The sequence below is a fragment of the Acomys minous genome, assembly GCF_964271855.1.
Source record: "Acomys minous genome assembly, chromosome: 20".
Classification (NCBI taxonomy): Eukaryota; Metazoa; Chordata; class Mammalia; order Rodentia; family Muridae; genus Acomys; species Acomys minous.
In genome coordinates this window covers 6,617,748-6,644,858 of record NC_140502.1, presented here as the reverse complement: position 1 = coordinate 6,644,858, position 27,111 = coordinate 6,617,748, and the positions used below count along the sequence as shown (strand labels likewise).

At 36.8% G+C, this 27,111-nt stretch overlaps 1 protein-coding gene across 1 annotated transcript; it reads right to left on the bottom strand.

The window, feature by feature from the left end:
• Positions 1-1,029: 1,029 nt before the first annotated feature.
• LOC311590758 (vomeronasal type-2 receptor 116-like) lies at positions 1,030-11,351 on the bottom strand (the record flags this gene model as incomplete). The annotated part of the gene is made up of 3 exons (XM_084770024.1): positions 1,030-1,934; positions 4,639-4,762; positions 11,181-11,351. 3 exons carry the CDS (start codon positions 11,349-11,351, stop codon positions 1,030-1,032), a joined length of 1,200 nt encoding a protein of 399 aa, XP_084626150.1.
• Positions 11,352-27,111: the final 15,760 nt, after the last annotated feature.

The following is a 27,111-nucleotide window of genomic DNA, read 5'->3' as shown; positions in this document are numbered from 1 at the left end:
CACTTTTCTAAGGTTAAATCTTCGACTTCTTTGGATAACATCAATATTACCTTACCTTCCCTTTGTAAGGACGAAAATTGGTTTACCTCCATGTGCAAACATGAGTTCACACTCCCACAACCTTCCTCAAATTTTTAATCACCATTCCACTGGCATCAAGGTCATTCACCCAGATATTATAAAGTTTTATTTTAGCTTGAATGTTTTTATTCTAAAGAGGAAAGGAACATTTGCACTCAGCACTATGGCCCAAGAGTTGTAAATTGTGAAATAAGTAGATCAGGGAAAGATAATATGGAATATATAGAACTCTAGTAGCCATCATACTGCTATGAAACATCATTAGAGGAAACAGTGAGCATCATCCTAAGAAGAGACAGCTCATGCTCTTCAGCCCAATATTTGGTGGTTTTCTACCAACTTTATATAAGTCAGTTATATTTCATTTACCAGTCGGACTACCTAGCTAAAGCCAAGAATCAGTCCCTGGACAGAGCCAACCCATGACATTATTAATGAGACTGTGCTGTGCTTGTAGACAGAAGTCTAACTGTGTTGTCCTCTGAGAGTCTCTGCTAAACACAGCTTGAAAACAAATGCTGAGACGCACAGCCAAACATTCGGTGATAATAGGGAATCTTGTGGAACAGTGGAAGGAAGGAGAAATGGACTTGAGGTTACAGGAGCTCCACAAAATGACCAAAACTGCCAGCCATCCAGGGCACAGAGAGGCTGGCTAAGACTGGGGGACAACCAAGGACAATGAATGAACTGGACATATGCCAACTACACATATGTAGATGATGGACAGATCAGGCTTCATGTGGCTCTTGTAGGAAGAAGTACAGGGGCTGTTACTGACATGGATTGTGATGCCAGAGTTTTGATCACTAATCTGAGGCATAACAGACAGGGAATGGAGAAAGGCAGGAAGGGTAGGACTAGAAGGAGAGTAAGGGTGGCATCTTCAATCAGGTTAAAAGTTGAATAAATCATTAATTTAACAGAAAATATTCATGGTATACAACCTTATGAATATGATTTCTCCCTGATCTTTTGAAGAGAATTTTTGTCTGGCCTTAATAAAATGATGTAGCACCTGGGAAGAAAGATGCAGCCCAGCATGCCTGCACTGGAAGCCATGATGGAAAAAATCTCCACAGCCACCATGACCTTGCCCTTGGTGCTATGGTAGACAGGGAGGAAGGTGATCCACACAGTGCAAAACACCAGCATGCTGAATGTCAAGATCTTTGCTTCATTGAATGTGTCAGGCAGGTTCCTGGCCAAGAAAGCCAAAATGAAGCTTCCCAGGGCCAGGAATCCTAAGTATCCTAGGACACAGTAACATGATATAACAGAACCCTTGTGGCAGACAATAATAATCTGGCCATGCTCAGAGTGTGCATCAGTATTAACAGAGGGAGGAGAAGCTCCTAGCCAGATTGAACAGAGAATAATTTGGATGAGTGTACAGAGAGGAATGATGTAGTTAAGTGTTCCTGATACGAGAATGTACTTTATCCTTCTTGCAGGTGTTGTGACTTTGAAAGCCAGAACCACTGTGATTGTTTTGGCCAATACAGTGGAAATAGCCACAGTGAAAACAATTCCAAATGTGATTTGCTGCAGGATGCAGGAGACTGATTTTGTGTGGACAATGAAGAGCAAGGAGCAGAGGAAACAGAACATGAGTGACATGAGTAAGATGTAGCTGAGAGCATGGTTATTGGCCTTCACAATGGCTGTGTCATTGTGCTTCAAAAATACTCCAAGAACCAGAGCTGTGAGGGCAGAGAAGCCCAAGGCCATTAAGGCCAGAGCCATTCCTAAGTGGCCTTCATATCTCAGAAAGATCACAGCTTTGTGGATGCAGTGATTCTGCTTTGTGTTGGCATACTGATCCTGTGGGCACTTCACACATTGTTCTATGTCTGAATGAATAAGGACAGATTCATCAGTACAGCTTCAGCAGTTTATTGACAAGACATTTCAATAACTCTACTGGAAAAGCTTTCCAATACCTTCATTTTATTGCTGATAATATAATTAAAGGAAATTGTTATATAACAATGCTTCTATTTAGTAATTCTTATTATTTTTATGGAGAAAAACAATCCAAAGTTTGTCTATTTAACAGTGTTCATGATTTATCATGTCTTCAGATAGCAGATTTCTTACATCATTCTGGATGCCAACATGAAATGACTGTGCCTGGTAAATTCACAAAATCTTAATGCACTAACCATAGTGTAACTGAGTGTCTTTCAAAATCTCGGTTCCCATGCATTCGGTGCCTCCTGAGTTCACTGACTGTTCATTTAATGCTTTATGAGAGATGGAGACTGAGTTCTGCTTGGGTAAGAAAAGTGATAGCTTTTCTAGTTCCCAGCCCAAACATAATGATATCTAAGGAACAATAAAAGAAATCATTAGGGGTGGGGGTGTGCGGGCACGCGCATGCTAGTGTGTGTATTTATATTTGGGTGTCCAAATAAATGTAAAAGATATGCTCATACATGGTAATCATTTGCTATAAATAGGAATGTGAGTGTGAGAAGTAAATTTTCCTGGTATATAAGTGCAATTTAAACGTTTGAAATTTGTAAGAAATAAAAAATAATGATTAATCTGTCTTCTTTATGTTCTAACCTGGCGGTATGGACAAAGAGTCCCTGACCCTTGATCATGAGAAGCACTAAGTCTATCACTGAAGATAGAAACCTCTCTACAGACTGAGCACCACAGAGCCCTTCATCTTGATTCCACCTTTATGGGAAGCATTAGGCATCTTCCTGCTTCCCTCATTTCAATCTCTATGGGACTCAATCTCTGTGAATAGACTCTGAGGTAAATTTTACATCGATAAGCAGCATAGAAAAAAAAAAAAACAAAACCCAGATACAAAACTGGCCCAGAGTTTTTTCAAGACAGGATTTCTCTGTGTAGCCTTGGCTGTTCTGGAAGCACTTTATAGACCAGGCTGGTCTCAAACTCACCATGATTCACCTGCTTCTGCATCCCAAGTGCTGGGATTAAAGGCATGTGCCACCACACCCAGATTTTTTTATGTGGAACAAACTACTTCACTCATAATATGCTCTTCTGAAATGGCAATGGTAGGCAAATTCATTGGAATTGTGCTGATTCATTAGAAAGTTGCACAGAGTTAAGATGTGCTTCCTGGTTTTTAAGTCTTTTTATGTAGAACAATTGATTGATGGGCAATTGTAACTAGCTATTTTGCGTGAAGTGTTGGAAAGTTAGCTGAACTATGAAGAGAATGTCCTGTTCTTACAGAAACCTGAGTTCAGTTCCCAGAACTCATGTGAGGTGTTTCACAATTGCCTACAAATTAACTATAGAGGTATTAGTTGTCTCTCACCTTCATCTGCTCTTAGGTACACATACACTCACAACGCACATGAACACCTATAAAGAGTATTAATCTTTTTCTATTTATTGATGTAATTACCTTAGTTCTTATTCATTTTAACACTTAAAACAATTTTATTACAGTTTGTTTAATCATTATGGATGTTATTTGAGTGCATAGATCTCAAAAGGCATTTCTAAGAGTTCTTTGCCTCCTTTCACTATATGAGTCCTGGGGGTGAACTCCAGCCATCAGTCTTAGTGGCAAATGATTTAAATGTAGAGCCATATTATTGGCCAGAAATGTATTTTAAGAACTTGAATTTTACTGCATAGTATCACAGGCAAATGTTGGAAAAACCATTCATTGTCCATTTGCATTTAGCCAAGCATAAATCATTTTACTAAATGGGCTCTGAAGGTTGCAATAAAATTTTAATGTTTGCATAAATTACTTTCATTACAAAACTGTTGTAATCTATTATTTCATGAAATTATTAATTGAGTGTTATTTATAAAATGTTTGATATAAGACTTGTTATATTTTGTACACCATGTGTAAACAATTATCTTCATCTTCCTAGAAACAATTCATATCAGACATCTGGAAATGGGTAAGGGAATAAAAATTGAGATGTAATCAGAATAAATTACAATTAATAAGGGGGGAAGAAAATGGGCCTCTATGAATCACACAAATTTTGTCTTATACTCAGCCGTTTCTGATTATTTTACAAGTAATTATTTTATCACTACTCTAATTTATCTATGGATAAAGACTTGTTTTCTAGCACCTCCTTTACACAGTCCATTAGTTCTGGTGCCATATTCTGTCCTCTGTTGGATCCTGTACATATAAGTGTACATAAACATAGGTAGGGACACAAACATACATGAAAAAAATAATAAATTCACAGTTTGAACATTCACGACTGGAATCTTTTATGCATGTAGTTATAGGGGAAATTAATAAACAGAACAGATCTCATGCACTATGTGCTCACACTGCACTTTGATTTTATTTCTTTGAAAAAATATGATGTGACAGAAAATGAATCAAAATGTAAAACTAGGCAAAAGGGTTTTTGTTGTTGTGGTAGTGGTGGTGGTGGTTATGACATTGTTAATGTTGGTATTCCTGTGACATCTAATGGAGAAAATGGTATATTATATTTTTGTAGTTGCCTTTTAGACTCCTTCAGCATGCCTTTGTTGATGGAGAGGATTATCAATGTAAAGTTTGTCACAGCAGTAAACACTCACTTGTTCCATTAGAAATTTCATTTTCTGGGCAGTGGATACAAATAAAACAGCAAACAGACATTCCATCCTGCCTGAATTTTCTGAATCCAGGACCACAATCAGCACTGCATACAGAGGGCACCATCTGAGGAAATAGGATACATATTGAGTTTTACCTACTTCATCCATAACTATATTATATTAGCATGTTGAGATATCAATAAGCTTATTTTATATACAGACACTGAGGAACCACATGTCACTTGGTACTTTATATAATGGCAAATGTGTGAATATATTAAAACAAGTTGATGAAAAGTTGAGCTCTTTACAAAATCTTAGACATTATGGAAACGGAATTTTAGAGTACTTTGTGCAAACACTACAGAGATGCTACCTGGTCTTCTTGTTGATTTTCACCAAGCTGATACAAAGTAGAGTAAAAAGATAAAGAACAAGGAATGAACCTTACCTGAGACATTTTCTCTATCAGAATAGCCTACTTTATAATACTAATGCATTTTATTAGTTGGTAGTCATTGTAGGCATGCCCAGTCTACTAAAGACAATGCTGTTGCTAGGCAACCATATGTGAGAAATGACACAGAGCAAACCAGTAAGCAGTGTTCTCTCAAGGGCCTGTGCTTTAATTTCAGTCTCCAAGTTCCATCCTTGTCTTCCCTTGCTTATAACACATGACCCAAAAAAACCTTTCTTCCTCACTATGCTCATGGCCAAAATTAAATCAAATCAACGACTTTGCAAGAAATGATGAAAGCACATCTAAAACAGGGGAAATATCTCCTCACGTCTTAAATAACAAACACATCCTCCAATAAATTAAGACTGCAAATCTTCACAAACTTAATGTAAAGAAAAACACAGTTGAAAAGACAATCCTAGTGACAAAGTGCCGAGTTGATGTGTAAGAAGCTGTAATGTGATGTGTTTCCCGAAGTGAGAAGACCTTAAGGAGCCTATAAATACTGCGGGAACCTGAGTAAAAGATAGTTTGTTAGATGTTAATTGAAGGTTTTCTTAGGTTAAAGAATGGTATGTTTTTATTACACTGAAATTTATGATGGGGCTCTGTAAGAAGCATTAGAAATCTGCTGATAGGGATACCAAGAAGACACTTGATACCCTATGTGCATGGTCCCTCTCACTTACAGTCATAAGGGAGAGGTGGAGGAGGGAAACAGGAGGGAAGGAGGAACAGGAGGATACAAGGGATGGGATAACAATTGAGATGTAATATGAATAAATTAATAAATATGTTTTTAAAAGGAAATTTGCTGAGTGTTGCATGCTCTTTTGAATCCTTCATTCAGTATTAAGGTGTATGTGAAAACCACATTGTCACTGGTACACAGCTTCATCTCATGTTCTCCACATACACAGTTAACTAGAACGCTTCCCTTTGCTGTGGTGGTTGTGAAACAGGGTCTCACTCTGTAGCATTGGGATACCTCAATTCCCTATCTAAAACAGGGAACATTATTTTCTCTCTTTTTTTACTTGTTCTATTAATTTATTCATATTACATCTAAATTGTTATACAATCCCTTGTATCCTCCCAATCCTCCATCCCTTCCACTTTCACTCTAGTCCCCTTCCCTATGTCTGTGACTGAGGGGGGCCTCCTCTCCCTATATATGATCATAGGGTATCAAGTTTCTTCTTGATATCCTGGTATCCTTCCTCTGAGTGCCAACAGGCCTCCCCATCAAAGGGATGTGGTCAAATATGGGACACCAGAGTACATGTGAAAGTCAGTCCTTGCTCCTCGCTCAACTGTGTAGAATGTCCTGTCCGTTGTCTAGATCTGGGTAGGGTTTGATGATCACTGCACATATTGTCCTTGCTTGGTGCCATAGTTTGGACAGAACCCCTGGGCCCAGATCCATCCATCATAATGTTCTTCTTGTAGGTTACTAGGACCCTCTGGATTCCCCATTGTCCAATACTTCTCTTACCGAGAGTCCCAAGAGGAGGTCTTCACATCTATCCCATTTTCCTGGTAAGTGAAGACTTTCATGGGACATGCCCCTTGGGCTAGTGTCCAATTATAAGTGACTATGTATGCCTTAAGTCATCAGGGAAATGCAAATCAAAACAACTCTGAGATTCCATCTCACACCCATCAGAATGGCTAAGATCAAAAATTCAAGTGATATCACATGCTGGTGAGGATGTGGAGAAACAGAAACACTTCTTTATTGCTGGGGGGAATGCAAACTTAAACAACCTCTTTGGAAATCTATCTCAGAAAACTGGGAATAGGGCTTCTTTAAGCCCCAGCAATTCCACTCATTGGAATATACGTAGAAGATGCTCTAGCACACAACAAGGGCATATGCTCAACCATGTTCACAGCAGCCTTCTTCATAATAGCCAGAACCTGGAAAAAGACTAAGGGTTTCTACGTAGACGAATAGATAAAGAAACTGTGGTACATCTACACTATGGAATACTACTCAGCTCTTAAAAAGAAGGAATTCTTGAAATTTGTGGACGAATGGATGGAACTAGAAACTATCATACTGAATGGCTTAACCCAGAAGCAGAAAGACTCAAATGGTATATACTCACTTATAATTGGACACATTCTCTCTTTTTAAAATATATTTTCACAGTTGTTTTTGTACATGGTAAAAATTTCCTTATTTAAGTAATTCATTCAGATTAAATCTCATTTTTATGCGCTCATTTGTATCTTCCAATTCCCCATCCCTCCCACTTTCATCCTATTCCCCTCCCCTAGGTTTGTGACAGAAAGGGACCCTCTCCTCCACAGCCTATCAGGTCTCTTTCTGGGAGGCTGTTAACTTTTCCTCTGAACATTAACAAGTCTCCCCACCAAGAGGAAGTGGTCAAGTAGGGGTCACCAGAGTTCATCTCTGAGTCAGTCCCGGCTATCCACACAATTGTGGAGAAAGTGGTGTCCATTGGCTAGATCTGGATAGGGGTTCTATGCTTACTACATGCATTGTCCTTTTTGGTACAGTGTTTTTAGCTGACTCGCCTGGGTCCAGATCTCCCAGCCTTAACTGTCTTCTTGTAGGTTTCTAGGATCCTCTGGGTCCATCTATTTCTCCATTCATCATTACCTCTCTCACCTAGAAACCGGTAGGAAGGCCTGGTATTTATCCCAGTCTCCAGCTAGGCACTTGGAAAGATTTTAATGACCATTTTGAAGAAGAGTGGAGACAGTGCCTATTGCAGCCCCATTTCTATCCAATATTTTAAGGCATGGTCTCTATGTCACACTGCCAACTTTGGATTAGCTATCTAGGCCAAACTGGTCACATATCAACAGAGAATTTTCTAAATCTTCCTACAAACTGTTTGGATTAAAACATGCACCACACGCACCTGGTTTCCTTCTTATTTTAATTGAATTTTTTATCTTTTTCTCTATATCTAGTAAAATGCTTTCAGTCTATTCGCCATAAAAATCCTATTCTATCAAGATATTACCTGTTCTTTGGATCCCAACATGTTTTTTTTACTCTGAATAGATGATGGACTTCTTTGTAATCCGTTGATGAATATTTTGGTATAATATTTAATTACTTCTTAGAGTGGATTTACATGATTTATCTCATTTAACTTACCTGCATTTTGGAATCATGATTGCATTTATGGCAGAAATACACTTAGTTATAGAGAACAAACATTCTGGTGTGTTGAATTGCCTTGATATGTGTATACTTCAGAATTATTCCATCCATGTCAATCAAAGTGAATGTTTTCATGGATTTTGTTTGTTCGTTTGTTTGTTTGTTTCACTTCATAATGATGTATCACCCACATTTTTATAGAAGGATTCCATTCAGGTTAAAAATATCATTTTTCCCATGGAAAAAACAAAAAAAGTTTTGGGGTGTTTTTGTTGTTTTACTGAACCAATCTTGTTGTCTATGGATTTTTATTAGAGAATGTGAACATTAACAATAAATTATTAATGTAGATTATTTTGTAAATATTATCTAGTGTTGATATTGTAGTACTTGATAGTTTTGTAATAGTTGCTTTTCTCAGGAGCTTAGTGCTTTCTATGTGTTCCTTTGATCCTTGCATTCATCATGTGAAGTGGTTCAACTAGCATCTTTCATGGTAATTGTTCAGTGCTTCTAAATTCCTGGGATTGTGTCTATTATTGTACTCTGTTCTGTATCTTTCTATTATGAGGAATAACTTTTCTGTTTATAGTTACTGTGGCTGGCTGTTAAATGTTTGAAATACATCACTATTACTGTCCTCCTGTAAGAATGTCCATAGTGACATTGACTGATATACAGATGGGAACTTGCTATGACACAGTCTTCTGTACTGCAGCCTTCAAATTTATGTCTTTCTTACAATATAATTTTAAGTTAAATATGCCAAGGGTTGTTCATTTACTGATTTTCAATGTTTTCTATGTAAATGACTGTTGTATCTCAATGGGAACACATCTCACTTGAAATTTATGATTACATTATACTGGATATAGTGTTGATGAGTTGAGTGTTTCTTTCTTTTCCTCTTGTGATCTGGACTGTAATTCTGATGTTCTGATCAAAAATCCTCAAGTCTCCTATATTTTGAATCTTAGTTTTGTTTTATTTTTTTTACTCTGATTTTTCTAATACTTATGCATAATATTCAAGCTCTGCCATCCTGCCTTTATCTTGAACTATTGTCTTGGTGAAACTATTTACAGAGAATTTTATTTCATTTATTTGATTTTCCTTTACATATTTTCTGTTTGAGTATTTTTATTATTTTGTACTTTCTTGGAATTTCTTTTTCTCATGCTTTTTCAGTGACTTATTTTATGGTAGTTTTTGTGCTCCCTCTTATCCTTCCTGAGGAAATTTATGTCTCTTCACTTATCATAGAGGATTCTAATAATCATTCTTTGATTTATGTATTTAGAATATCTCATTTAAGACTATGACTGTAACATTTTGAGCTAGGTAGATTTGATATCATCATTTTTATGTTTGTTTGCTTCTGCATGTGTTGTGATATGCATATCTGGAAGCAAAGCAATGGTTCTATATTTTTTTAGTATTGTGTATTATTCTGGTGCATGTTTTTGTAATGCCCAATCAAGCTGTGTTTGGAACACACATGAGAAATCACTGCTGCCATCGAGTGCATGTGTATCTCAGTAGCTAAACTTCAGATCCTCTGTTCCTCTGCATAACAATGATTCCCCTCATCACTCTGAGAAGGACTATTAACTGCAAATGCCAGAGTACGTGAGCAACCTGAATTCCTGGACTTAACATCTTTAAAATTTAAACAACTTGGTGGTTCCATAGTTCGAATAGAATACTTCAAAACCAACCACATCAGAATTCATACCTATAACATGCCCTGGAACTATGATGGAAATTTTTTTCACAAATTTATGCACAGCAAAAATGTATTACTACCAAATACCTCCAAATACAGAAAGGGAAAGCAGATACTGCTTCATTAGTTTGAATGTACTACACAACAATTAAGAGGACCAAGCAAGGATACTGTAGTGAAAAACTTCTTTACATGGTATAATTTAGAGCGGAGGCATGGACAAACTGTGAATAACAATTGATTTCTTGCACCCATTTTGCATATCTAAGCTGGCTCACATTTCCATGAATATGCATCACCCTTCTAATGTCAATATATACCACATACGCCAGGGTTGCATGGGCATGTATCCAGACAGAAAACCCATAACATATAAAAAGGAAAGAAAATACAAAGTAATAATTAATAGAATATTTAATATTTATCAAAAATTATTAATTTATGATTAGAAGGGTTGACAATTTAGAGACTCTGTGTCAGAGGCTTGAGCAAACATATAAAATAAAACTGCTGCCTTCTCTTCGATCACTTCCCCCTGATGGGGTACCTTATCAACTCACAAAAGAAGAGAATGCAGGCAGTCCTTATGATACTTGATAGGCTGGGGTCAGTGAGTAGGGGTGAAGGGTTCCGCTCTCTGAGGACTAGAGAACAGGCATAGGGGGAAGGAGGAGAAAGGGTTGCCTGGAAGGACATGAGGGAGGGGGCTAAGGCTGGAATGTAAAATGAATTAAATAAAAAATTTAATTAAAACTAAAGGAAATGGTGAGTTTCATTTCTAATGCCTTTGGATTTTTAATTTGCTGCATCATTACACTTAGCCTCAGTTACTTTAACTTTTTTATCAGAGATTCATAATAAGTGAGGAAATCACTATATGGCAATAAGAATCGTACCATGAGTCCATTGCTCACTTTACTGGAAATGTAATAAATGAATGGTCAAAAGTTGTTTCATATTCATATTAAAAAACAAAAACACAGTTCTTTGATAGTAAAATATAGTGTAACGATTGCATGAACTCCTCAAAGGACTAACAAAAGGTCACATAAGAAATAGTGAAAATAAGAAATGTAACATAGGAGACTAGAAGTAGGTTCCTTATGTGACAATTTATTTCATTTCACTAATGTATAAAAAAGCATAAATGGACCAACTAAACACACAGTGTTTACTGGTATGGAATGGAAATCAGTACAGTTCTGTCAACCCACCTGTCGACTTCCTGTGGCCCACTCTAGCATGTCTTCAGATAAACGCAGCTGTTGACCATGTGGAAAATCTAGGCTAAACTTTCCTATCTTCACCTTAAGTTCAAAATCATGTGGGAGATTCCAAATGTAGAAAATGTCATACTCTTTCTGAACTTTTTCTTTCTTGTTCATGGTCACTTTGTCTCCATTAGGGCTAGTGAAGTGGGTCTTTCTCATCAATGAGTGCATCTGAAAAACAGACAGTATTATATACTACATATGCCCTTCCTTGATGGGAGAAAATGTATAATGATTGTATCTGAAAAGCAATTTTATTGAAGGGATCAGGTAGAAATTTTCAATGAAATCAATATGATATATTAATTTGTCATACTGTTTGCATAATTTTAGTTCTCTGAAAGGAAACTAAGAAACACAAGATTAGAAAAGCACATATACATCAAACATAGATGTGCAACACACACACACACACGCATCTGCACAAAGAGAGACCCACATCTATATAGAGATACTCACATAATATAGCCACATATTTATTTACACACACATTAACATACATGTCCAGACACACATCAGAGCATACAGGCACAGACAGACATATGCACCCAAACAGACAAACAACTACAGGCATATACCAAACACATACATAGACACACACATGCACAGACAAATACACAAAGGGAGACATAATGAGATACAAACATTCACACAGAGAGACATTGACACAAAAACACATTTATGCTCACAATATCAAGGAGATACAGAGAAAAAAAACACACACAGAGCAAGAGATATATACATATGTGCAATCCAATATACAGAAACACAGTACACACAGACACATGCACTGACAAATACAATCAGAAACATACACAAAAGCAGAAACAAACACACATGGGCATTGAAACACAGACAACTTATGCTCACTTCTACAAAAAGACAGATAGTCAGATGGACAGAAACACACAAACACATAAACACATACACACAAGTGCACACACATCTGTGTACACACATAAACAGAGATATATACAGAGACACACAGAAACACACATAGAAACACAAATACAGTGAGAAATATATATTAAAAAATGAGTGTCTGTATGTGTGTGTGTGTGTAATAAACTGATTCACATAACTTTTTCTGTGTAATTACACTAAGCCTTTGAGGAAGGTGAACAGAGACTACATTTGGGGAGAATCAATTGAGAAAACAATCCCCTGAACTTATTACCTCAATTTTCAGAATTAAGGAACAAGCAGTCATCTCTTCATCATGGTAACAATTAATGAGAAGAGACTGTCTTTACAGGATTAGAACAGGAATGATTATATTCAGTTGCTCTGTTACAGAGTCACTTATTTTCACTGATAAATGATGTCTTTCATTCCAAGACCTATGTATTAAATTCTATACAAAGCTCTAGATTCATTGTGACAGCATAAAAAGATTTAGAAACCTAGGTTTTGGGGAAACAGTTCCTAGTTCACTCAGTTAATCATCGGAGAGACTCTGAAAAACTATGACATTGATAATATCATGTATAATCCACTAGAAGAAACCCTACCTGTGAGCAGCTATGATGACGTTTTTTCTCATTGTCAATTGGCTGATTTACTACCTGTTGAAGAAGCATCTCATGAAAGACATGGGCCAAAACATATGCAGCATTGTATATGTCATAAATGCTATCACTGAGGGCCATGTCAAAAGTCTGTGCCATTAGCCATTCAGATGAGGCATTGGATGAGCAGTTCATCATTGTCTTACAATTAGATCCTGAGGCTTCACAGTTAAAGTGCATCCAGCCCTGGCTTGCCAGATATTTATCTGAGTATTTGAGAGGGTTCAATGTCTGGACAAAATTTTTAAAACCTGAAATCTTACCATGGTGGTGTTCAAAAGTAAGAGTCCCATGGAATGGGTCAAGTGTGAGATCTCTCTTACTTGTAGGAACATCCCACTGTGAGGTGGTGATCCATGTTCTTTGTATACCTAGAGATTCCCACATTCTAAAGGCCACAGCAAGAGTACTGTCTGTGTCACCATAAAGGATAACAACATCTGTGGATGATGTCATGATTTGGTTATAATACACATCAGCTTTTGTCATGTATACCTCCATGTTCACTGGGATCATGTTCACAAAGGCAAAGCAGACTATATTCTTTTCCATTTCTCTTTTCAAATCTGAGAGAAATTGTGTACCCTGATCATTGTCAGAGATGGCAAGCCCTACCCAGTTGCAGTTTAAATAAAGTAAGAAGGCAACGAGGGCCATGGCCAGAGATGTATCCTCATGGGCCATCTGATAAATATAGAAAAATTGTACACGGTCATTCAGGAGAGGATGGAAAGGCCCATAAGTAAGATGGAGAACCTAGGACACAATGAACAGCATGAGGTAGCATGTACTTTTAAGAACTTGTAAACACATTTTATCTGTAAAAAGTTCTAGATATCCCCCTTACCTGTTACTTCTCCTCTTATCAGCATATCACACAGAGAAATTCGAGATCCCCCACAGGTATCTGAATGACACCATTGAACTACCAGACTGACATAAGGCCAGTAAGAACAGTCTCCTCTTTACACACTTTGTTGCATCTTATCAAAGGCACCACTGGAGTCACAATTTCATTAAATTTTAACCACAGAAAAATCTCACCTGCTGAGGTTCACGGCTGTACAAGAATGTGTGAAATAGTACAGATGCTTCCCAGTTTGGTCCCGTAAGAAGTACTGTACAACCGACACCTTTGGTACAGTCATAATTAGGATGAGTCATTTCATGTGGTAGAGAAATATAAATGATATCTTTTACTAGTGACTCATTTAGACAATATGGTACTAGAAATACTAAAGACATATTTGGTAGAAGATGAGAGTTTTTCTTTATTTCATCCAAGGAAAAAGCCAAAACAAGAGGAAATAGCCTTTCAGCTGGTGCTCTGTAAAATAGTACAATATTTATTATGTACAGAAGTATACACATAATCATTGGCATTCAATAAAATGACTATCCTGTACTTAAAGATATTGCCTTTTCCCTATGTTTGGGACAATTATCCCATGTAATAAGGTTTACAAATATAAAAATATGGATTCTTATAACACCTATAAAATTTCATGTGAGTTCATCTACACAAAACATGCATATTCCATGGAAAGCTTTTTCATCTGTGGTTCTTGAGTACTTGTTCAGAAGTTAAAGACAAGGCCACAGGTTTTGACCAAGCTGTAAAACTGATCATGCATTCATTTATTAATTATAGAGAAATATGAAAATTACACATGATGTTTAAGCCTCTGAGTTTCTGGTATTTCCATATGAAATTAACTGAATTGGCTAAGGTTGTGAAAGAGTGACTGATGAGTGCACACGAGTGTTTCTGGGGCAATATTTGGTACCTGTACTAACAATAAATTATAATTAGTTGGAAATATATCATATTCTTCTCTATCCATCTTCATATTGTTGTTTTTCATTTTAGATTATTTTTCAGAGAGAGCATCTTTTTACTGGTTTATTTTCAAATACATTCACACACAGGAGATGCATATTTAAATAAATGTATGTCTAACTTTGGAAATCAATCTGTTTCTTTATCAGAAAACTGGTAAAAGCTTAACCTCCAGACATAGCTATTTTATACCTGGACATATACCCTATGACACTTGCTCAATTATGTTCATAACAGCATTAATAATAATAGCTAGAATCCAGAAAAAAATGATGTCCCTCAAACAATGGAGAATAAACAATGAAATACTACTCCAATATAAAACAAAGAAAATCACAAATTTTTCAGGCAAGTAAACAAGAAAACCTCTGCTGAGTATGAAAACGCAGACTAACAAAAACACACGTGGATGTATTTACTTAGCCAAATAGTACAGGATAAAAAATACTAGAATTACAGACCCAAAGATAATGAGTAAGAAGAACGAACCCAGACTAGATACTTTATTCTAACTCAGAAAATGAAATATAATAGACAGCAAAAGAAGATGAAGATAAGGACAATGTAGGAGAAAGAGCTCAGATAGAAATGAGGGTGGATGTCAGACCTGGGGAGAGCTGATGCAGCAGAACAGATGGCCTGAACAGTAAGAATAAGGCAGGGGTGGAGATAGCTCTCTGACAAGATGGATAAATGAGACAGTTCTGGGATAATATGGTGGTGACTCAGTTGAGAGGACACCCTCTAACTAGACAGAACTCCTAATGGAGAGAGGGGAATACCAATCAATCCACAAGAATTATGACTCAAAATTTACCTTTCCTATAAGATATGCAGGGATAAAAATAGAACAGAGCTTTAGGGAATGTCCAAGCAATGCCTGGCCCAAACTGAGCCTCAGAACACAGGAGAGAGACAACCTCTGACACTATTATTGATACTCTGCTGTGCTTTCAGACAGGAGCCTGGCATATATGTCCACTGAGGGTTCCAGACATCCGTGAATCAAAACAGATGCTGAGAATCAAAACCAAATATTAGACAAAGAGTGTTGGGAGTCTGATAGAAAAGTAGTGGGAAGTATAGAAGGAAGAAGAACTAACATGAACTGCACAAGAAAATCAACAGTCAATTGATCAGGGGACAGTAGGAGTTGTGGAGACTCAATCACCGACCAAGGATCCTCAAGAGACTGGTCCTAGCACCCCTCAACAGCTATAGGTGATATGTAGTTCAGGCTTAGTGTGGATCCCCTAGTAAGAGGAATTGGGACTGTCCCTGACATGGACTCTGTGGCCTGTCTTTTTACTTTCTTTCTCTTGGGGTGCTTCTATTTCAGACCACATGGGAAAAGTACACACTCAGTCCTGATGTGATTCATGAGTTGAGGTGACTTAGTCTGGGGCTCCCCTTTTTTGAATAACAGAGAATGCACATGGAGTAGATGGAGAGAGCATGTGACAAGGAGTAGAGGAGGGAGGGGCCATGATCAGTATGTAAAATACATGAATAAATATATTATTTTAAACTGATGTATGCCTGTATGCTTCTGGATGTATGGACCTAAGCAATGCTCTTTTAAATTGAGGTTTTTTTTATTCTCTTTATGGGAAAAAATCACTCCTGTCTCTCGCTAGTTATTTCTTACCATCTGAAAAATAAGTATCAAATATAATCCTTCACTTGGAATGATTCACTCATATTTAAATACAATTAGATTTTCATTTGGAAATTGTACCTTTGAGTTATCTTTGTCCATACAAATAGCTCATTTGAAAATACTCTTTATACAGCACAGAAAAAAATGCCATTGGAAATTTCAGTAAAACACATTAGAAAGTTGATACTTGAACTTGTGTGACACAAACACTAACACTTGCATGCTAAACATAAACAGCATCAATTAATTGAGCTACCAAAGTGGCCTAGTAGTATAAAGTGCTTGCTGCGCTTCAAAACAACAGTCAGAAATCCACAAAGTAAAAATGTGTAGAGTATCCACATGGTAAATTATGCAATTATAGTTAGTAAAATTACTGAAAGAGAAATGTAAGTAGTAACTGTGATTAAAGTGTAGGAGAATAAACAGCTTAGACATAAAAAGAAGTCACATATTTCTTAAAGAACTGCACAGATGAGCTACTAGGAAACTTCTCAATTTCTGTTCTCAAGCACTATAACTATGTACGCCACAAATGTAACTTAATCAACTGACAAGGGAACAAGGAGTCACCACTATTAGTGATACTCTGTCTTCTCAAACATAAATTTACAATCTAAGCATTCTTTCTTTGTGCAAAAACATATTTTGACCCGTTATACTAGCAGAACCCTAGCATCTTACTGAGAATGAGGAACATCTAGAAATTGCAGTAAGATTTGTTTGTGCCAATATTACATGTTTGTAAAATAAAACGTAAAGAGTAAACCATACTTTAAATCTTTCTGATATCATTTTAATAAAACAGGGCAAACATTAAGTTGGAATATACGATTTTTTTTGTTTCTCTTTATGGGAAGAATAATTTCTCCTGTCTCCTCTTAGTCACTTCATATCATCTGAAAAACAAACATCAGAAACACTCCTTCATTCTGAATGATTCACTCAGATTTAAATGTAATTAATTTTCCACTTAGAATTTTACCTTTGTGTTATCTTTGTCTATAAAATAGCCCCTTTTAGAATGCCCTTTATTACCACACAGAAAATTTCCATCGAAAATTTCAGTACCACACAATAGGAATTTGAGACTAGAATTTGTATGACTCAAACACTAACTTATGAATGCTAAACATTAGAAACCCAGTTACTTGAACTCAGAGTAGCCTAGTAGTATAATGTGATGTTCTTAAAAACAACTATCAGAAATCCATAAAGACAAAATGTATACAGTAACCACATGGTAAAATATGCAATGATACTTAGTAAAATTAGTGAAAGAGTAACATATTTGGCAAATGTAATACAAGTATAAGAAAATGAACAACTTAGACTTAAAAATAAAGACACATAAATCTTTAGTATTATTATTATTATTATTAATTCATTTGTTCATTCATATTACATCTCAAATATTATCCCATCACTTGTATCCTCACATTCCTCCCTCGCACTTTCATGCTATTTTCCTCTCCTATAACTATGACTGAGGGGGACCTCCTCCCCCTTTATGTGATTATGGGGTATAAAGGCTGATCAAGGTAGCCTGCTGTCCTTCCCCTGAGTACCACTGAGCCTTCCCATAATGGGGAAATGGTCAAATATGGGGCACCAGAGTTCAAGTGAAAGTCAGTCCCCACTCATCACTCGTCTGTGAAAAATATCCTGTCCATTGGCAAGAACTGCGTAAGGGTTCGATGGTTACTGCATGTATTGTCCTTGGTTGGCGCCATTGTTCGAGCAGAAACCCTGGGCCCAGATCTGCCCATTGTAATGTACATAATTCTTAAATAATTGAAGAGATGAGATACTAGGAAACTCCTCTAATCATGTTCTCAAGTACTGTCAACTACCTACACATGCTACAAATGTAACCCAGTCAGATGACAAGGAAAGTAAGTGGTCGCGACAATTAGAGATAGCCTCAATTTTCAAACATAAAATTTATAGTCTAAGCATTCCTTCTTTTTGCTAAATAGTAAAGGAAGAAAATGAAGAACTGGGCTTTCTAATACTTATAAGCCAATAGTTGTGTATGTATACAAGTTAAGATGGAGATATAAGGACATAGTTAAAATTCACATTGGACAGAAATCCTACTTATGTTTATGATGCAGGTTCAAAAGTTATATAGAGTGACCACATCCAGATAATTTTAGAGAGTAAATGAACATCTATGTGAAAGCTTTCTGTATCTAGGTGTACTCCAAATATGAGGTGCACACACACAGGAACTGATAGTTACACACTGAAAGAGACACTCTATGGCCATTTAATTTTACCTTCTCAGGATGAAACATATTGAAATAACATGGGGTATCATTTGATAATAAAGCACTGGGTACGGTGGAATGGAAACTGTCAAAAAGAGGGCTAATCTTTATGATAATGGTACAGATTGTTTGTCCACTCAACTTCTTTCCTTGAAATCAGGAGGCTAACTGGAAGAAACATAATAGTTTATTGACCTATTTAAATTCATAAAATAGCATTGAGTTTATAAAAGAATTTGGTGTTGTTTCTTTGTGTGCACATTGTAAGAAAAAGACAACATTGAAAGCATTGTTCTGTTTCCCATCTTCAGACCTCTCCAGAAATACTTGTGAGGAAATCTATAAGAAAATTTAAAAACCACTTACAGCATATCAGGAGTGTTGCTAATATAGTGTTCCTCCACAGACCATTGCACTGCATAAAAGAAGAAAATACACGCATCCCTTAACTCTCTATCCTTTTCTTCATTCTTCAATCTCCAAAAGCACATGGAAGGAGTGAAACTCGTCATGAGAACTGGAATGTTCAGAAGCAAGTAGAACAAAATCAAAGTGAACATCTTTGTCCAATTATAAGCCTCGGTGTTGTGGATTGTGAAGTGTCATGCATATCAGCCTAACAAATGGACACCCATGTGTTCCTATCTTCTTTTATTTTTCTGGACAAGGAAAAGTTTATTTGCACATTCATGATTCCTTTTTTCCCTTAGGCTCTTCCTCATTCCTGGAGGAATCTTCCCTGGGACTTGTCATCTGAGGTCCACAGTCCATTTGGTAAACATGAGTTGATAAATATATTTGATAATAGTTCTGTCTGTGCTTCCATGACATCATTCAAGTTTATGGATATTAAAATCCCTGAGCAGTGACTGTTTAGTGAAAGTTTTGTTTTAGTACTATCTTATATATCTGTTTATGTGTACACCAATAGAAACTATGTCAGTAGATATTTTTGTGATAATGCACAGTGAAATATAAATTTTGATTCAGATTGGGCATATAAAATGGTTCATGACTACATGGTGAGCATTGTATCACCAAGTCTATAAGAAGCAAAGGTAGCCACTTGTCTAGGCCATCTGAGAACTTCAGAGCATACACACTGTGAAATATGTCACACCAGTGAAAAATAAAGAATATCTACCCAAAGCCTACGCTTGCAGGTTTAGAGAATCAGTAATTAGGTGAAATATAGAAATTTCTTGAGTCCTGTTGTACCATAAACCATCCAGCTCCTTACAAAATAGCAGCTCATGTACACTTCAAATGTTGATTTTTAAAACTTCAACAATATCCAAAGAAACTCATGAGCTTTGTGTATCATTTCATTTATTAAATGAGATTTATCCCTCAACCAACACTTACGTTATTAGTAATAAACTATGTTAAACATTTGAGTTCTAACACATGATCTCAATCCTAGAGCCTCAGTTCCCACAGATCAATAAAATGTGATAGCCCATTTTTGTACTTCACCTTTGCTTTTCACTATTCTTTTATACTCATTTCTTTTCAAGTAATATCTGTAAGGAATTCTTGTGCTGAGTATCTTAGAAGCAAATAATAACTGGGAAACACCTGTGGTTTTAATCTGTAAATTCTTCCTACAGAAATTGCAGAGTAATCTATTCTTCATTGCACTGTAGAATCTGCATTGCCAGTATAAGCATATACTGATATTTTCTTCCCACTAGCTTCACAAGATATTCGATCCCTAATTCATTTAAGACTTTGCACTTCTCAAATAATGCCCAACCTAATTTTTTTGTGTAAAAAGGTGTGTCTGTGTCACACATTCACACAAACACACACACACACACACACATCAACAATTACTCCTACACACATAGATACAAGACATACACTGTTAAACTAGAGTCTATGAAAATTCAGAATTTCCTAAGTCTGCATGTTTAGCTTATCATAATGACCTTCTGTTCCATTCGAAATTCCTGCTAATGATATCATTATTTTTTCCAGGTTGAGGTCAAACCATTATTTATGTATAGGCCACCATGTGCTTTGCCTCTGAATTCAAATAGGTCTAAGAGAAGTATGGATCCAGTAATTGTATTTATTTAGTTTCATCTTTGCTCTGTGGTTTCAGTCATTCATGAAGCATATAGAAGCTAAACTTAAACATCTGTCTGTTTTATCATTTAGATAAAAATAACATTCTATATATTTAAAATATAAGAGATAATGTATATTTAATTTTATTAAGTAATTCATTCAGATTACATCTCAGTTGTTATTCCCTCGCTTGTATCTTCCCATTCCTTCCTCCCTCCCTCTTTCACCATGTTCTCTTCCACTAGGCATGGGACAGAAGGGAACTTCCTCACCCACCATATGAATATGGCCTATCAGATCTCATCTGGATAGCCTATTTACCTTTCTCTGTGTGCCACCAGGCCTCCCCATCAAGGAGAAATGCTCAAACATGGGGTACCAGAGTTCATGTCAGAGTCATTCCCACTCTCCACTCAACTGAGGAGAATGTGCTGTCAATTGACTATATCTGAATGGGGAGCCTATGTTTATCGCCTACATTCTCTTTGCTTCGTGCAGGGGCCCCTAGCCCCTGGGGTCAAAATAGGAATTCTCAGCATCTGTCCAAATCTCCTGCTGAATGAAGACTCTCAGACGACATCCCTGTGGGACTAGTGTCCAGTTATGAATGAGTGAGTATATACCATGTGTATCGTTCTGGGTCTGGGTTAACTCACTCAGGGCGATCATTTCAAGTTCCATCCAATTGCAGGCAAATTTCTAGTTTTCCTCGTTTTTAATTCCTGAGTAGTATTCCACAGTGTAAATGTACCACAGTCTTTTCATCCATTTTTCGACTGAGGGACATCAAGGTTCTTTCCAGAATCTGGTGTTATGAAGAAGGCTGCTATGAACAAGGTTAAGCAAATATCCTTGTGTGGTGGAGGATATTTTGGGTGTGTTCTGAAGAGTGGACTAGCTAGGTCTTGAGATATCCCTATTCCCACTTTTCTGAGAAAGTGACAGATTGGTCAGATGGATTTTCAAAATGGTTGTACAAGTTTGCACTCCTACAGCAATGAAGGACTATTCTCCTTTCTCCACATGCTCAGCAACATGTGCTGTCACTTGAGTTTTTGATCTTAGCCCTCTGATAGATGTAAGATAGAATGTCAGAGTCATTTTGAGTTTCATCTCTCTGATGACTAAAGACATTGAGCATTTCATTAAGTATTTCTTAGGAATTGTATATTCTTCTGGTGAGAATTCTCTGTTTAGCTCTGTACCCCATAACTTAACTGATTTATTTGCTTTGGTGGTATTTAGTTTCTTGAGGCCTTTATATATTTTGGATATTAGACCTTTGTCAGATTTATAGTAGGTGAAGAATTTTTCCCAATCTGTAGGCTGTTGCTTTTTTCTATTGAAAGGGTCTTCTGTGTTACAGAAGCTTCTCAACTTCACAAGGTCGTATTTATTAATTGTTGACCTTAAGTCCTGAGCTATAGGGTTTCTGTTCAGGAAGTTGTCTCCTGTGCCAATGGGTTAAAGGCTCTTCCCCGCTTTTTCTTCTAAGCAATTTTGTGTATCTGGTTTTATGTTGAGGTCTTTATTCCATTTGGACTTGATCTGTGTACATGATTATAATTATGAGTCCAATTGCATTGTTCTTCATGTAGACATCCAGTTAGACAAGCACCATTTGTTGAAGATACTATCCCTTTTTCATTGAATAGATTTCACTTCTTTGTCAAAAACAAGTGACAATATATGTGTGGATTCATATATGGGTCTTTGATTCGATTCTGTTGATCAACCAGCCTATAGTTATCCCAACACCATACTGTTTTAATTACTGTTACTATATAGTACAGCTTGAGATCAGGTATAGAGATTCTTCAGGAGGATCTTTTATTGTACAGAATTCTTTTTGCTATTCTGTACTTTTTCAATATGAATTTGAGAATTGTTCTTTCAATGTCTTTAAACTTTGTGTAGGTATTTTAATAGGGATTGCACTGAATCGGTAAATTGCTTTTGGTAAGATGGTCAACTTTACTATGTTTCTTCTCCCAATCACTGAGTTAACTTTGTATCCAGCCACTTCGCTGAAGGTGTTTATTAGCTACAGCAGTTGTCTGGTGGACTTTTCAAGGTCACTTATGTACACTATCATACCATCTGCAAACAGTGATAATTTGACTTCCTCCTGTCCAATGTAGATTCCCCCTTGATCTCCTTTTGTTGTCTTATTGCTCTACTAAAACATCAAGTACTATTTTGAGAGATGCTGAGAGAGTGGGCAGCTTTGTCTACACCCTGATTTTAGTGGAATTTCCTTGAGTTTCTCACTATTTTATTTTACACTGGCTATTGGCTTGTTGTATTTTTCTTTTATGCCTTGTATCCCTGATAGTCCAGGTCTTTACATTTTAATGGGTGTTGGTTTTTGAGAAATGCTTTCTTGGCATCTAAGGAGATGATCATGTTTTTTTTTTTTTGTTTATGTGGTGGATAACATTGATGGATTTCCATACATTGAACCATCCCTGCATGCCTGGGATGAAGCCTACAAGGTTGTGGTGAGTGATATCTTTGATATATTTGTTCTTGGATTTGGTTTGTGAATTTTTTATTGAGTATTTTTATGTCACTGTTCTTAAGAAATTTTGGTCTGAAATGTTTTTTATCTGTTGGGTTTTTCTGAGATTAAGGTCTTAATATGACTGTGGCATCATAGAATAAGTTTGGTAATGTTCCATACATTTCTATTTTGTAGAGTAATTTGAAGAGTATTGGTAATAAGTCTTCTTTGAAGGTCTCGTAGAATTCTGCACTAAAACCATCTGACCCTGGGCATGTTGGTTTGTTGGTTTGTTTTGTGAGATTTATGATAACTGTTTCTATTTCTGTAGGAGAAATAGGACTGTTTAATTTGTTTATCTTATACTGACTCAAACTTTGATGGTTTCCATCAAGAAAATGCCCATTTCCCTCAGTTTTTCAAATTTTGTGGACTATAAGCTTTTGATGTAGGACCTAATGACTCTTTGTATTTCTTCAGTGTCTGTTATTTTATTTCCCTTTTCATTTCTGATTTTTTTCATTTGGATATTGTGTCTCTGCTTCTAATTAGTTTGGCAAACATGTCATTTATCCTGTTGATGTACTAAAAGAACCAACTCCTGGTTATGTTGATTCTTAAATTGTTCTCTTTGTTTATAGTTTATTGATTTCAGCCATGAGTTTGATTATTTCCAGCCATCTACTCCTCTTGGGTGTTTCTGCTTCTTTTTTTCTAGGGCTTCTAGATATATCTTTAAGTTGCCTATATGAAATGTTTCCAGTCTCTTTATTAAGTCTCTTAGTGTTATGAATTTTCCTCTTGGAACTGCTTTCAATGTATCCCACGAATTTGGATATGGTGTATCTTCATTTTTATTGAATTTTAAAAAGTCCTTAATTTATTTTTTTATTTTTTTCACTGACCCAGTTGTTGTGTAGAGAGTTTTTCAGTTTCCGTGTGTGTAGACTTTTTGCTATTTCTGTTGTTATTGAAGTCCAGCTTTACACCACAGTGATTGGATAGGATACAAGGTATTATTTCAATCGTCTTGCATCTGTTCAGGCTCACTTTGTGACCTAGGATATGGTAAGTTTTGGAGAAGGTTCTGTGAGGTGCTGAGAGGAAGGTATAAGTTTTTTGTTTGGGTGAAAATTATGTAGATATCTGTTAGGTTGATTTGATTCAAGACATTGGTTACCCTTACTATTTCACAGTTTAGTTTCTGTTTTATTGACCTTTCTTTTGGTGAAAGTGCGGTGTTGAAGTCTCCCACTCCTAATGTGTTCAGATCAATGTGTGACTTCAGCTTTGTTAATATTTCTTACAATGGTGGGAAAAAAAAAGAAGAAGAAAGAAAAAACCAAATATGGATGCTCTTGCACTGTATGTATAGATGCTCAGAATTGTGATGTCATCATGGTTGAATTTTTCTTTAATGAGTATGAAATTTCCTTCCTTATCTCTTTTCTTTAATTTCAATTGAAAGTCTATTTTATTATATATTAAAATGGCTACACCAGCTTGATTCTTGTGTCTGTTGGCCTAGAATACGTTTTTCCAGCCTTTGATCCTGAGGTAATGTTTTACAGTGTGGTTGTGATGTATTTCTTGAATGCAAAAGAATAGTGTGTCTTGTTTATGCTTCCATTCTCTTAGTCTATGTCTTTTTATTGGAGAATTGACACTATTGATGTTGAGAGATATGAATGACCAGTGACTGTTAAGTCCCATGATTTGGATGTTGGTTGTGGTAGAGTGTTTGTGTGGTTGTTTTGTTACAGTGAAGTTATCTATTTCCTGTGTATCTTGGTTGTAGTTTCTCATTTTGTGTTGGAGTGTTCCTTCTAGTAACTTCTGTAGAACCAGATTTGTGAATCGGTATTGTTTGAATTTGTTTTTTTCCATGGAATATCTTGTTTTCTCCACCAATACTTATTGAAAGTTTCACTGGGTATAGTACTCTGGCCTGGCATCTGTAGTCTTTTATGGTTTGTAAGATCTCTGCCCAGGCTCTTCTGGCTTTTATGGTCTTGGCTGAAAAGTCTGCTGTAATTCTGATAGGTTTGCCATTTGGCCTTTTCCTTTGCTGCCAATAAAATCTTTCATTGTTCTATACATTTGTGTTTTGATTATTAAGTGATGGGAATAGTATATTTTTGGTCTATTCTATTTGGTGCTCTGTAGGACTCTTTTATTTTTATATGCTTCCCTTTTTTTAAGATGAGAATATTTTCTTCTATGAATTTGCTGAAGTTATTTTCTGGCCTTGAAGCAGGGATTCTTCTTTTTTCCTCAATTCCTAGATCCTTAGATTTCATCATTTCATGGTGTCCTTGATTTTTTGGATGGCTTGTGTCAGGAATTTTTGGAACATAATATTTTCTTTGATTGTTGCGTCAAATTCTTCTATTGTAACTTTTGCACCATCTCTTGAATTTTGTTAGGGAAGTATACCTCTGCATTTCCTGTTTTCTTCTATCATTTCTTTTATTCCCAGCTTTCTTCTGTCTGTACTTTTATCATTTTTTCCATTTGCATTTTCAAGTCTTGAACTGTTTTATTGATTTTTATTATCTGATGGTTCATATTTTCCTGAATTACTTCTACTGATTCGTTCCTTCCACTGTATAGGCTTCTGTCATGGTCTCCCTAAGGTCCTCAATTTGTTTGTCAACATCTTCCTCTATTTCTTTAGGGATTATGTTTGTTTCCTCCATTATCATCTTCATTACTTAGGATTTGATGTCATTTCTTGTGCTTCAGTTGTGTTTGAAGTCCCAGGGTTTAATTATTTGGGATAATTGTATTCTGGAGATGTCACATTGTTTTTGGTTTTGTTGTTTGTGTTTTTATGCTGGTCTTTAGCTGTCTTGCTGTTTCTGATGTTAGGATGTAGTTTTGATGTCCTTCACTGGTCATTGGGAGTACTTCATTGGGGAGTGTCTATAGAGCTAGATCCTTCAACTGTGGGGATCAAGGTATCCTTCAGTGACTTGTTTTCAGCTCCAAGGGACTTTGCTTCACACACTGGGCTCCTGCCTGGGCCAATAGAGGCTGGTGATGGTGCTCTGCTGCCCAAGGTTCAGTCTGAGATAATGAAGGTAATATCTGCTTTTGGCTGGGTTTGGAGATCTTGTACTTGGCCACAGGGGCTCGAGGATCTCGGATTAGTATGCCACAGAGTGCAGAGCTCTTAGCAGTCTTATGATTTTGCCCATTCTTTCTTGGCCCTGCCTCTTCTTGCTCCAGCCCTGGCCTTGGGACCTAGGTTCAATCTTCCAGAGAGTGTGGAAGCTGTCCACTGTCCTGATCTTCTTCCTGCCCATTCTTTCTCCAACCATGGGACTTAGATTCAGTTCAACAGAAAGAGGAGGAGTCACGTCCTAGCAAAGAATCTGTCCTTAGCCATCTGGGCCGCTATGTGGTCTCTGAGTTCCTCTTTGAACTGACAGGGTGATCTGAAATCAGATCTGTTCCATATACACACTGTGATCCCTTCTGGGCTAGCTGATACTAAGGTTTCAGTGTAACCCACAGTTTAGTCAGAGAGAGTGCAGGTACCACGCAGGTGTCTGTGCTGGGCTTTAAAGACACAGGACTGCATATGTGTTGTCTGGGGTCTCATTCCCACATTCGACTGGGTCCTCCCTTGGGATATCAGATCTAAAAGCTGGTGTTTCATCACCCACAGGTCAGTCCTAGATACACAGTCCAAGATATAGAGCACAGCTACAGCTGAAAATCTCATATGCAACCAGTCTCTGGAGACTGAGCACCCATCCTCCCAGGACTAGTTGGTTGGCCTGAGGCCAGACCCACGTGTGCTTTGCACCATGTCCATATCTCTCACCTAGGAATCTCCAGGTCTTGTGGTCTCTAGCTCCCATCCTATCTCTAGGCTCAATCCTGCCTCTCAAATACAGTGAATAATTGGTACTGCCATATTTGATCTCCCCAGGGGATAATATATTTAAT